Raw genomic sequence first — 14,082 nt, 5'->3', positions numbered from 1 at the left:
TAACGTGTGTAAATAAATTACATTTACATTTACAGGGGGGGATAGCCTTGCGATGGACTAGCCTCCCATCGAGGGGGGAGAAGAATATTCCTAGTCGCTCCATGCAACGGAAACCGGGATAAACTCAGGCCCGATGGGCCACTAGGCTCGAACGCAGACTGTTCCTTTTAGTGTGTATTATTTGCTTTTCTTTTCTGTTATATTAAACAATCATTCACCGGAGTGGAGGTAAATATCCACCACATTCACCGACACTGAGGTGAATTATTGTTTAAGTATATACCACACAAGTTGAATAACTCAGTAGCGGACTAAAACATCACATGCAGTAAACAAAGCCACGCACGAAGGCAGTTTGTTTCTCTTCAGCTGCTCGGAGGTGAAAAGTACTTTGCTAATCACCTCCGAGTTAACCAGTCAGTTTTGTTAATATACCTCAGGCTGAATATCTATTTTTTCTGAATTTTCCTCTTAATACTAAACACTCTCTCCCATTTCTCAATTTCCAGTTCAATCTAAATTAAATTTTACTGATGTGTGACATAACTACTTCGATCAAACCGAAAATTCTCGAAACTGGGCTGGACTATCGGCTGTTATGACTATATGCTGTTATACGTTTCCATGTATCTTTGTTAAGATTTCAATAGTTAACTTTTTCCTTATCCTTCTTATCTTCTTTCGTTCAGAAATCTAGCTGTTGACAAGTGTCTGTTGGGATTCTGGAAAGTTCGTTTTTACAAAGACATACAAAGGAAGACTTTGGTATGCAGCCATTGTTACCAAACACAATTGATCGATTCTTTTAAAAATTCAGCCCCAAGACCACTACTTGATCGCATTAACGTACAACTCCTATTTCTTACACAGACAAACCTTTCTTGTCAAATACCGTATAACCTAGTTAAAAGGAAATTTGAAAAGATTCATTCTCAAGCGACATCTATAGACTTATTTATCAGCCATCGGCATTCAAAGCGCCGCCATAACTTGATGATTAAAGGTGAACAAAAAGACCATTCTTTTGTGTGAAGTTTATAAGCTCAATGCACTCAACCATTCCACGGACGTCAAAATGTTTTCAATCTGCTTTGGAGGCCTAAGAAGTCATTAATTTTCTTATTCAAGCGAGTTTCAAGAGTTATGTACTTTGTGACACAGTGTTGCATAATTCGCTTGTTATGCAAATGAGTATTGCTTCAACATAATAAGTGACCTTTTCCTGTCCTCCTCCGCTAAACACTAAATTCTTTTTATCAACCGATTCCTAACATCCAAGAACTTCATATCATACACACTAAATTATTGAACCATATTTGATGCAGCGAAAGCTATGGATCACCGTGCACTTTATTTAGTGGAAAAACACTTTCTATGCTTGAATGGCTTTAGAAATTCTTTAACAATAAACCAACCAACCAGCGTTATATATGCAAAACTTTTGGGTTAAAGGACACGGCAATGAAAAGAGATCACAAACATGCACACGAAATATACTCCACCACAACTTTATAACGCCTACTCTACCGTACACAGGCTAACTAAACAAATCAGGACATGTCATTGTAGTTTAGTGCGGGATTTTTTTTACTTCATCACTCTTAGAAGATTTAAATTTCACATTCAACTAACTTTGTAATGACAATGAAAAAAAGGCCACAGGAGTAAAGGCTAAAACGAACCAATCACGTCACTCCAAACAGCTTATTTTCAAACCAAGCGTGGATAAATGACAGCTTAGTCTGAAAAGAACATTTTAGAACTTTAAATCAACGCCCTTCAGTCGTATTCAATTTGTTTGTATGTTCACCGGACAAAATTAACCCTACAGTGATAAGACTGAAGTTGGCTGAAACTGGCAAGAGAGACCTTCTGCTTCTGTCGAAATGTCTTCCTTGTTTAGCGAAGAGGCTAAACGAAGGCTTGAGTTAAACTTGGTAAGTACTTTGTAAGAGAATAGAAATCAGAGAGAATAGATAAGAATTTTCCGCATTGAACGGGCTTCATTAGAACTCCAGCGGAGGGAAACAATTATTCCGGCAAAAAGGGTGGAAAACACGGCTACATCATCTTAAATTTACAAATCTCCAATTTCTGTTCCAAGATTTTAAGATACATGGATAATTGTTTGACCTTAACAAGTCGCCAATATCAAACAAGTGCAAAGTTGGTTGACTATGGATTTATTGAAATCAAGCATGTTCCCGGCGGTTTTACTTTACTCCAAGTCAGCGCCAACTGATTTGCATGAAATGACTGAGGTAGTTTATAGTTAAAAGCGAGAGTTAACTTGTACCGTGGTATAATTATTTTGTGTTAATAACATAACTTGTTTCTTTAGTTAAATCAGCTTGCTATGCCGTCCAGCTTAGAGCCCGGGCCTTCGCATGATAACGCAAGATATTTCAGTCCCAATGACGTGTTCACAGTACTTTACGGGAAGAACACAGCACGGCAGGTCAGCAAGGATGAAGGTCGCGGTACTCAGGCTATAGCGCAGTACGGAACAGCCGAGAGAATTAATACAGGTTAGCTGTGTATTTTAAAACTGTTTCGTGCCATGTTCACCAAAAACCAAATCCAGTCACGCGCGACTGCGTGGAAATTTTGCGTGTATACACGCGTGTCGCAAAACAAACGCGTTCACAAACAGTGTTCCTTCTATTTCATACCAAGCCGAGATTGATTGATGGTTATTCACTTTAAAAAATTACTGTCATTCAGTAGTTTTTAATAAAAGGTTTATCGTACACCGGAAAACGTGGGCGAAAGTTGAACTAGCACTACACGCGCGAACGCGCAAAAAAGAACACGTTGAGAACAGGTTCAACAAGTCACTGGCACTCAGACACATCGAGAAGCGACAGACATTTCGAGACATTACATACATTAAGATTGGATTTAGTAATAGTACATCAAATGAGCTTAAGCTTTAAGCGGCTTGTTTTTGGTTAGAATCTAAATTTGTGCCAAATCGCAGGGGACAGTTCGGGGGCGGTAGGCACCGGAAATGGTCAAAATTTCCATACACATTACATTGTACCATCGACTGACCTCGTAGTAGGCGACCATTCATTTTGTAAGTTGATGTGGGTTGATCGTAGGAGTTTAAACAGCTTTCACGTGCGATCGATTTTGAGAGGCGGCCACTCTGGGCGGTGTCGATGTTAATATAGCCACTGATACTTTAATAATCAGCTCCACTTGCTTAAATAAAACTACCTTGCACTGACTGCAAAACAAATTTGATGGTAATAACCTAGAATAATGCGGCAGCGATAAACAAATCAAACCAAACCACAAAAAAGCGAGAATGTGGCACGATTTTTATTCCATCCGACGAGCGAGTGTTTGATACTGAGTTATGTAAAAATTGAGTGGTACCTTATATATTCAATAAAAACTAATTCGCAGTCGCTTCATGTGGTATTGTTTACTATGCAGTACATGGTGGTTCTAACTTTTATATCTGTAAAAAACCTAGAGTGGGACCATTCACATGAAAGCTATTAAGCAGTACTTTCATAATACCGTATGTCATAGTACCGTATGTCATTCTGTACAAGGTGATTCCACCTTTCAAGCCTATAGCTAAAACCCTAGTGTGAGATCATTCAGAAAAAGCTATTGAGCAGAACTTTCACGTGCTACTGTTTATTATGATGTATAAGAATGTTCTAATCTTTTCAGTCTTGGATAAAAGACTTATTGACTTATTATTCGAATGACTACTACTATAAATAAACTGAATACAATGTTTTAGTGCTATTTATTGCGATTATGCTTTAACCTCCTTTGTCCTTTATATCTCTCACTAAGAAAATTCTACTGAGTTTCTTGCAGCTTGCTCAGTTGTTCGGGTTCACATCCTTCAATATACATTTTATGCGAAAAATTCAAAACAGTTAAATCCGGAGTGAAATTCATGGCTCAGTGATTCGGTGCAGATCTTTCTCGGTCCACGAGCCACTTTCGTGCCATTAAAAATCTTAAACCTCGTTCTAATTTTACCCAATGGCAGTTCTAATAAATCATTTCATGACAATTTTTCTGTGAAAGTGGTTGATTTTTACATGTCATCCAAGCAAATATTTAAACAGACTACACTATTTAAAGTAAATCACAAACTTCATCGCACGAGCGCATTGGCGGAATGTTTAAATACGGCACGGTTAAAAAACATTGCTCAAGGCGAAATAAACGTCACACAGTGATCAAAATTAAAGGTTAAGTTGTAGAAATTAAGCATTCCAATTAACGTCAAAAATCTAAGTAACCATCCCATCAAGTCTTAAGAGCGGACTACATGTGAAAGCTCCCAAATTTTCTGCCATGCAGCCAAATTGCTAGAAGTTTTAAACACCACCTCCCTACATTGCATGTACATTGGCTCGCCAAGTGGGCGGTCGCCTACGGAGATTTGTTTTTATCAAATAGAATAATTATTGCAAGAAATTAATTAACTCTTCAAGAAATTAACGCAAATGTCTAAAATTCGCGTTTATTTCATGGTCCTTAATAAAATGACGCCCTAATTTCCATACCTTAATTTATATTAGTTTGACTCAAAATGCTGAATCCTTCGTGTTTACATGAAAATATTTAAAAAAAATTAATAACTTTCTCAGTTTCACAACATTTATTAAAAGTTACAAACTATCGCAGTTTGTAAGTTACCTGTGGATATCCCGACAGAAGTGTGTGGATATGAAAAGGTTGTTATTATCGAATGGTTCGCAGGGGTTGTTTCCTGTTTTCCTCCATTCTTTATTTTGCTCTTTTTGTCACGAGAACAATTACTCTGTGCCATTCCTGTTTATTTTTGTTTTGTTCTCAAGAAACGTTACCTTCTTCTTCTCGTTAGTTTGCCTTCCATTCCCGTCAATTTTCAAAAGTAGATTATTTATATGCTATTATCAAAGCCAGGAGCTCAGTTTTGCCGAATTTCGCAAACAGTTTAACTAACACTTATTTCCTTCAGCTTGTGAACTTTGTCAAACAATGCCACATGGCGCATGTCCCATGCACAGGCAACCCACAAAACCGCTGACTGACGGACGGCTCAGCTACGCTTTCAAGTCACTCCCACCTGAATGCAGGCTAGATGTCTCTAACTCAGCAGGGGAGGGGTACGGCGTGTACACTAATCAACTCATTCCTACTGGTACCTGGATTGGTCCTTTTGAGGGCAAAAGAATTCGTCCCTGTGACGTCACACAACAAATGGACACGTCACACATGTGGGAGGTGAGATAAACGTCTTAAAACGCGCTCTTTCTAAATGCTTTGCAACACGAATGGATCCTTTTTTACTGTGGTGAGTCGTTTCCTGAGCTAAAAGACGAAGAAAGTAGATTTGTATTCTTTATCTCCACCAAAAACTTAGTCGTTTTCAGAACTACTCTCACCGCATCATCACTTAGACTTAATTTTCGGTTTTCAGCTTCCAAGAGCTCTTTCATTTTATCTTTTTTTGTTTTGAGCATTATATCGTCTAAAATTTTCTCATACAAAGTCGATTGGTAGCTTGGTCACTCATCATCAAATCATTTTTGTCATCAAATATCACATTTATATTTCCATAGATTGGCTAGCCAAGCACTGTATCCATCTAGTCCATCGCAGGGTTACCCCCAGCATTAATTTGCTGGTACCCATTTATACACCTGGGTAGAGAGAGGTACTATGAGAGTAAAGTGTCTTGCCCAACAACACAACACAGTGATCCCGGCCAGGGCTCGAACCCGGACCCCTCAACCCGCGCTAACCGTAAGGTTACTGTGCCTTAAGCACTGAAGATTTCTGACCGAAGTTAATTCTATTCCACAGATCTATGAGGGTACTTCCTTGTCTCATTATATTGACGGAAGCGATGAGAACTGTTCTAGTTGGATGCGTTTTATCCGCTGCGCAAGGCACAAGGGTGAACAGAACCTCTTCGCATTTCAGTACAAGGGGAATATTTACTACCGAGCATTCAAAGACATTCCTACCGGCACAGAGCTACTTGTATGGTACGATGAACAGTACCCAATGTACATGGGCATTCCTCTCGGGGTACAGGTCGACGCCATACCTAGCACACCTACAGCAGGTCAGTCTGATGGTACAATAAAAACATTTTCGGATCAATTTAGGTTTCTGGGAAACTGCTCACCTACCCCTCCCCAAACCTAACATTTTGCCCAAAGCGATAAGTAAGGGTTAATGTTAGGTTTGGGGAGGGGTAGGTGAGCAGTTTCCCAGAAACCTAAATTGATCCACATTTTCCTTTTAATTCTCTGGCATAATCAGTCAAACAGACTGTTTGTTAGTCAGTCAGTCAGTAAGTTTATTAGTCAGTCAGTCAGTCAGTCGGTCAGTCAGTCAGTCAATTAGTCAAGTAATCAGTTAGTCAGTCAGTCAGTCAGTAAATTTATCAGTCAGTCAGTCAGTCAGACCGTTTGTTAGTCAGCCAGTCAGTCAGACTGTTTGTTAGTCAGTCAGTCAGTAAGTTTATTAGTCAGTCAGTCAGTCAGTCAGTCAGTCAGACCGTTTGTTAGTCAGTCAGTCAGTCAATTAGTCAAGTAATCAGTTAGTCAGTCAGTCAGTCAGTCAGTAAATTTATTAGTCAGTCAGTCAGGTCAGACCGTTTGTTGGTCAGTTAGTCAGTCAATTAGTCAAGTAATCAGTTAGTCAGTCAGTCAGACAGTCAGTAAATTTATAAGTCAGTCAGTCAGTCAGTCAGACCGTTTGTTAGTTAGTCAGTCAGTCAATTAGTCAAGTAATCAGTTAGTCAGTCAGTCATTCAGTCAGTCAGTCAGTCAGTCAGTAAGTTTATTAGTCAGTCAATCAGGGCAGATCGACCGTTTGTTAGTCAGTCAGTCAGTCAATTAGTCAAGTAATAAGTTAGTCAATCAGACAGTCAGTCAGTAATCAGTCAGTCAGTCAGTCAGTCAGTCAGTCAGTCGGACCGTTTGTTAGTCAGTCAGTCAGTCAGTCAGTTAATTAGTCAAGTAATCAGTTAGTCAATCAGACAGTCAGTCAGTCAGTCAGTCGGACCGTTTGTTAGTCAGTCAGTCAGTCAGTTAATTGGTAAGATAAGATAAGATAAGATAAGATAAAATTTTATTGAACACTCCTAAAGAGGTTTTTCAGTGAACAATACATGAAGTTGAATAAAATGTAAAATTTAAAATGTGTACACTAGTTATATATTATAAAAACAAAATAAAAAGAAATAGAAAGAAAAATGAAAGAAATAAGAAAAAAAAATTAATTTAAAAACTCGCTGAGAAGCTTTGTCTTCAGAGCTTTCTTAAAAATTGTATGACTCTTGCATAGTTTTAAGTCTTTGTCTAAAGAGTTCCATAGCTTTACTATTCTGTAATAAAATGACTTCTGGCCAGCAGTGGTTTTGCACAGGGGAATATTCAGTTGTTGTGAATTTCTTGTGGTTCTGCTTGATATTTGTTGCCTTTTGACAAATTGTGAAGTCAGATAGGTCGGGGCACAGCCCGTCATGCACTTAAATGCGAAAACAGCGTCTCGGAGGTAAAGCTGCTTTTTTACGGGAAGCCACCTCAAATTCTTGAGTGATGGAGTTATATGCTCAAATTTGAATGTACCACTAATTATCCGAGCAGCGAAATTGTGAACGAGTTGAAGTTTTTGCACATTACAGGCAGTGGTGCTGGACCATACAGTAGAACAATAGTACAACTTACTGAAAACGAGCGCGTTGATGATAGTCACTAATAGGTCGGAGTTAAATGCGTGCTTTGCCCGATTAATCTGAGCTAATTTACTCATACAGGATGAAACTGTCGCTAAAATGTGGTTTTCAAATGACAGAGTGGGGTCGAATGTTACACCAAGATCTTTGATGGACTCTGACGGCAAGAGTTCCTTTCCGAGCAGCGAAAGCTTGAAATCAAATAGTCTACGGATCATCGGGCGGCTGCCAAAGATCATGAGCTTTGTCTTTTCAGGGTTAAGCAGAGGACAATTATCAAAACACCAGTTACGGATTAGATGTAAATCTTTTTGGATAGTGTCCTTTGCTTCGTCAGCATCACCAACTTTGAAAGACAAAAGAAGTTTGGTGTCATCCACGTAGCATTCGGTTGAACAACTTTCGCTGGTTGCTGGAAGGTCATTTACATAGATACTAAACAGCAGAGCCCCGAGTACGCTGCCTTGAGGGACGCCACAAGTAACGGGTAAAGCGTCTGATAGCGTTGAGTTTATGCGAACTACCTGAGATCTTTGGGACAGATAGCTAGAAAACCATGTTAACGCAGATGAGGAGAGGCCAATGTTCTTGAGTTTCTTTATTAGAATTTCATGCTTGATACTGTCGAAGGCCTTGCTCATGTCTAGGTACACTACTGCAGTAACTTTAGTTTGGTCAATCGCTCGTAAAATTGCGTCTGTAGAGGATATTAATGATGTTTCGGTTGAATGCCACTTCTTGTTTCCGCTTTGATTAGATGCAAGTCTTTGTTTTTCAGTCAAATATGGTGTGAGCTGATCAAGTGCAATTTTTTCACACACCTTAGATAGAATAGGCAAAAGTGAAATCGGTCTATTATTACTCGCTACTTCGCGATCGCCGTCTTTTGGAATTGGACATACCTCAGCCGTTTTCCAGACACTAGGGAAAACACCACAATTGAATGAACTGTTTATAATAGAGGTTATCGATGGAATGATAACAGGAGCAGATTCCTTTATGACACGGGATGGTATTTTGTCAGTGCCAGGTGCTTTGTTGTTAGCTAGCGACTTCACAACTCTTTCAACTTCACAGTACTCGACATCGCGAAACGTGAATTGTTCCGAGAGAGGGTATTGTATCGGAACAAAGGATGCATGTGAAGGAGTGTATCCGCATTCATCGGCGAGTGATTCGATTTTCTCGAGGGTTGTTTTCCCAACTGAGGTGAAAAATTGATTGAATTCGTTTGCTATAGTCTTGTCATCTTTACAAAAGCTTTTTGCGCTTGCTGATTTCTTTGGTATGCATGATCGGATGGTCTTCCACATAGTGTTAGTGTCATTTGCATTTTGCCTGATCTGATCTTCTACAAAGGTCTTTTGGGCAAGTCGTAATTCCCATTTTACTTCGCGTCTAAAATTCCTATAGCCCGACCAAATGGCGGGATCGTTTGTTCGCCTTGCTAGTTTATGCCAGTGATCTCTGGTTTTCATTAACGCGCGAATGTTATCATTAATAAATGGACAGGGGCGAGTTCTCACTTTAACAGTTTTAACAGGCGCGTGTTGGTCGAGGACTTGGTTGAACAGATCATTAAACGCGTTCAACCTGTCTTCAGCATCATCAAAAATGTCGATAACTGACCAGGGGGCATTTGAAATATCTTTAAAAAACGCTTCCTTGTTGTAATTCTTGAAGCTCCTCGTAGTAGTGTAAGTAGGCTTGGGACGAGGTTTCTTCAGGTTTAGTGTCGCGATGATGAGATCATGGTCACTTATTGAGTGAGGGACGACTTTCGTTTCCGTGATGAGATCTTTGTTGTTAGTTAGTATCACATCCAATAAACTCGTGGAGAGCTCAGTTATTCTCGTTGGTTGGTTGATTACTTGTGTCAGGTTAAAGCAATTGCAAAAGTCCAGCAATGCCTTCGGTTCAGGCTCGTTGTGTCGGAGCAAATTGCAATTGAGGTCGCCCAATATAAAAATTGGAACATTGAATGACATGGCTGATGTAAGCGTGAAGCTGAAGTCGGTCTCAAAGCAGGTGACGGGTACATCATCGGTACGATAAGCTGTACAGACAATAAATGACTTGAAGTTCTTGACTTGTACCTTCAACCATAGCTGGTGTAGTCCAGTGCTCGATATGTATGATAAATCGGCAAGTCTTAAGCATTTTAAGCTGTTGTTTACAAATACACAGACGCCTCCTCCGGTCTTATAGTTTCGGTCCAATCTGAACAGGGAGAAACCAGGGAATTCAACTTCTAAATCGGACACCGAGTCATTTAACCAGGACTCTGAAATGGTGAAGATATCTAATTTGTGTTTCTTCGCCAAGTCCTTCGCTAGGATGAAGTGCTCTTTGTTCTTTAGCAAGCGAACATTAAGATGTGCGATGTTAATACTTCGTTGTTTTCGCTATGTTTTTGTCCTTGTATCATTGCCGTTACAATTAGTCATGCCAGGATTCAGTTCCACGTCACCAGAAAGCTTAATTCTCCTCATAGAGTAAGTCGCCGAAGAATTAGGATAGTATGGAATCTTCGCTTTCGAGAACGCTTGAAGTATGATGGCGTTCCGGGCGCTGTGACAAGCCTGTACGTTGTTACCAGGTAGATAAGCTGTAGAATACAATTCCTTCCCGCAGCTGCTACCCAAGGTTGAACAACTACTCAGAAGAAACAATAGAACGACCTTGCAAAACGCTCTGAGCGAGAATTGCGATGATGAAGACGGAGCGCGCGTGGGACCTCCGGCCGCCATGTTGTAAGTGGCAAATTATGACAAATCAGACAGTCAGTCGATTAGTCAAGTAATCAGTCAGCTAGTCAGTCAGTCAGCCAGTCAGTCAGACCGTTTGTTAGTCAGTCAGTCAGTCAATTAGTCAAGTAATCAGTTAGTCAATCAGACAGTCAGTCAGTCAGTCAGTCGATTAGTCAAGTAATCACTCAGCCAGTCAGTCAGACCGTTTGTTAGTCAGTCAGTCAGAAACTTTATTAGTCAGTCAGTCAGTCGGTCAGTCAGACCGTTTGCTAGTCAGTCAGTCAATTAGTCAAGTAATCAGTTAGTCAGTCAGTCAGTCAGTCAGTCGATAAGTCAAGCAATCAGTCCGTTAGTCAGTCAATCTGTTTATTCAGTCAGTTATTCAATCAGAGAGTCAGTCAGTCAGTCAGTCAGTCAGTCAGTAGGCCAGTCATTCATTCATTTATTCAGGCAGGCAGGCAGACAGTCTGTCTGTCTGTCTGTCTGTCTGTCTGTCTGTCGGTCGGTCAGCCAGACGGTCATTCAGTCAGTCAGTCAGTCAGACAGTCAGTCAGTTATACTGTTTGTCAATCAGACGGTCAGTCAGTTAGTCAGACAGACAGTCGGTTAGTCAGACAGACAGTCAGTTAGGCAGACAGTCAGGCAGTCAGTCAGGCAGGCAGGCAGACAGTCACACGGTCAATCAGCTAGGTAAGCAATCAGACAGTCAGTCAGTCAGTTAGTCTCCCTGTTACCAATATGTCAGTCAGTCTATCTGTCCTTTGATAATAATAATTAATAAGACAGTAATTAACTTTTCAACTGTCAATAAATCACATTCACAGCTACACTTGACAGAAAACAAGATGGCACGGCATTCCAACAGTCTAGTCGAGCTTCAAATCCAGTGCCATCACAAATTAAACCTCAGGATACATCACGCTATACGAGAACGGTTACTAGCTCCCAGCTCACTTCGAGTAGAAGTCCTCTTCAAGGTTATCAAGGTAGATGAATATATAAAAAAATATTTTTTATAAAAAAAAACGAAATACAGTAAAGACATTAAACAGGGAAGTACTGTGCTAACGCGAAACTAATCAGTGAAGGTTGCAGGATTTGGACGTAGGCATTATTTTTGGTCTTGTAGATCATTCGTTAGCAGCATTATCTTTTGCGGTCCCTTGCTGTAGTAAGTTTTACTTTTACGTATTTTTGGACTGTAGTTCTTCTCAGATCCGATATGCTGTGATTTCTTTAAGCATGGTTGTGGCCATGAGCTTAAATCTTTGGACACCGAGTCCCAAAAAGGACGAAACAGCTGTCCACGGTTGCAACCCTGCTTAATCGGTTCAAGTTGTGTTTGTGTCTCGCAGAGTCCACTTGTTCACGTAGTATCAGCCTTGCTACATTGTTTGTTTAGTGCTGTTAAACCGTTCTTTTTCAGAAACAAGACAGTCAGCAACAGATACAAAGAAACTCCCACCACTTGTCCCAACCTACTCTTTGCACCAAAGACGAGCATCTTCCGACAATGTTCTTCGTAACCAAAGGTCACCTGCGACCGGTGATGTAGATAGTGACGTCAGTAACCTTGGCAACAACAAAGTGCCAAGTCCCACCAGTCCAGTAAGTGAGCTAACGTCGTGGCGATGCCAGCAATGTCACAAGACATTTACTCAGCGAGTGGCTTTACAAATGCACGTGTGTCCATGCCAGCCCAACAAGCCTTTCCAGTGTGGACAGTGCAGTAATACTTTCACCAACTCCTCAGACCTGCGCGCGCATGTAGTTTCCCACACTACTGAGCGGCCTTTCAAGTGCGGGTTTTGCTCGCGCACGTTTGTTGGCGCGACAACGCTGAACAACCACGTGCGGACCCATATGGGAGAGAAACCCTTTAGCTGCGAGAAGTGTGGGATGACATTTTCACAAGCCATGCACCTCTCGAAGCATGCACGGGAATCGTGCGAATACTTGAGTGACACAAGTAGAGCGGATTCTGTAACGACACAAGCATTATCAACTTAAAGAAGCGACGTTATAATATATTAATGTACAAAAAATGCCTTCAAACCGAAGGGAATCCTCAAAATTACAGTTTATTTGGGTAGAAACACGCCAGAGAGGATACAATAAACCAAATAGAATGGTTAAGATTAGGGAAGGTGGAGAGAGATTACAAATTGAAGTGCACCAGTCTTTTTGTAGCTTCATCACAAAACGGTTATGAATATAAAAAAGGTCTTTTTAGATATGTCCGTAATGAGAGAGTGCCGTCGGCGCTGCAACTGATCCTTAATAGTAAGTTTTGGACAATGTGTATATTTTACTGTTTGAAGGCTATTTTTAATTACTATTTTAAAGAGCAAAAAGCAAAGATTGAATGAAAAATTTGTAAGAAAAAATCCAATCGATGTGATTAAATTGTTAACCAGAATGGGGTTAGGTGAATAGCTACGCAAAAAAATAAAAACAGCACAAACGAGCAAGTGTAAATAAGAAATTCGTCTCTTGCTACTATAAATAGTCACTAAATGACCTGTATATATTGTTGATAAAGGCAAGATATTTTCCAACCAAATATTCATCGTGTACAATGAAGTGTCTAAACTTAATTAAAAAAACGACCTCAACTTTAGATATTTCGTTTTCCAAGGTGCCAATATCCCGCTGATTATGTTTGGCTTTCCCGCCAATTTTGATCGAAAGATAATCTTTCTAACACGCTTGACTTCTCTATTTTGACGGCTTCCTTTTGTGTTTTCATGAAAGAGGTCTTTGTTTCTTACATGAGTCTAGTTATAACGTCCTTTAAAGCAATGTGTTCTTTTGAGTAGTTCATTCTAATTGGAATAAAATTACTTTAGGCGGCATATAGTTCAATATTGTTGCGCCTTACAACTCAAATCACTGTGTGTAAGAAATGATACAACTTGGTATTATAGTCACAAAACGCAGCGCTTCAGATAACCAGGAACAATGAGGAGTTCATATTGTTATCTTCCACAGCATTTAAATCGTCTACATATCATGCAAATATGTACAATGTTGTCTTCGTGGCTCTATAAGAAAGAGATTAAAAGCTTAAGGTATTTTTTTCATTTGTTTTTTTGCCTGCGGTATATTTCCGATCCATTGTTATCGAACCCATGAAGTTAATGGGCAGGTCTTCAAGGGGTTACGAGTTCTTTAAGGGAAGACGCAATTTAAAAGTCATTAATACCTTAAACTATAAGACAGGTTTTAATAGCTGTCAGGCATTGGTATTTAAATGAGAAATTTATGTTCAGTTTTACTGAGGCGCGACCACAAGGCGGTAAAAGAAAGAGCCCGTTTCCCGCCAAAACCCAACATTATGTTAATTAATTACCATTGAAATGCGCACTTTCTTGTACATTTCTGCCGATGTTTATAACAGAATGATGCTTTTCCATTAAAGAACTAACGGGCTCTCAATAGTTTAATTCGAGAAAAGCGAAGTTAATAACCTATTTAATACCAAAAACAACAACACACGCTCAGTGCTAGTCTGGCTGAGACCTCGTTTTGCAATTCAAAGTCATTTCTTTTGATGAAAGCAAAGGGCGCGTTATGATTTGCTGAAGCAAACAAAACACTGTAAGTGATTTTATTGTT

The 14,082-nt window shown here is 39.9% G+C and overlaps 1 protein-coding gene across 2 annotated transcripts; it reads left to right on the top strand.

The window, feature by feature from the left end:
* Positions 1–1,691: 1,691 nt before the first annotated feature.
* On the top strand, positions 1,692–13,021 carry LOC144651725 (putative histone-lysine N-methyltransferase PRDM6). Of its 2 annotated transcripts, none has more exons than XM_078511694.1 (6): positions 1,692–1,937; positions 2,342–2,528; positions 4,982–5,247; positions 5,830–6,106; positions 11,289–11,450; positions 11,891–13,021. In XM_078511694.1, exons 1-6 carry the CDS (start codon positions 1,887–1,889, stop codon positions 12,472–12,474), a joined length of 1,527 nt encoding a protein of 508 aa, XP_078367820.1. In that variant the 5' UTR covers positions 1,692–1,886; the 3' UTR covers positions 12,475–13,021. The 2 variants fall into 2 exon arrangements, with proteins under 2 accessions (XP_078367820.1, XP_078367829.1); XM_078511703.1 differs by having other exon boundaries at positions 1,694–1,937; positions 5,830–6,094.
* Positions 13,022–14,082: the final 1,061 nt, after the last annotated feature.

The sequence above is a fragment of the Oculina patagonica genome, chromosome 1 (genome assembly GCF_052425735.1).
Source record: "Oculina patagonica isolate OP01 chromosome 1, crgOcupat, whole genome shotgun sequence".
Lineage (NCBI taxonomy): Eukaryota > Metazoa > Cnidaria > Anthozoa > Scleractinia > Oculinidae > Oculina > Oculina patagonica.
The sequence above is the reverse complement of the archived record's forward strand: the minus strand, read 5'-3'. Positions and strand labels throughout refer to the sequence as shown.

Excerpts from the sequence above, each read along its gene's own strand:
- LOC144651725 (XM_078511694.1), top strand. The coding sequence starts at position 1,887 with ATGTCTTCCTTGTTTAGCGAAGAGGCTAAACGAAGGCTTGAGTTAAAC. Across the intron at positions 1,938-2,341 it reads GAAGGCTTGAGTTAAACTTG|TTAAATCAGCTTGCTATGCC; the intron begins GTAAGTACTTTG and ends TTGTTTCTTTAG. Across the intron at positions 6,107-11,288 it reads TACAGCAGGTCAGTCTGATG|CTACACTTGACAGAAAACAA; the intron begins GTACAATAAAAA and ends TCACATTCACAG.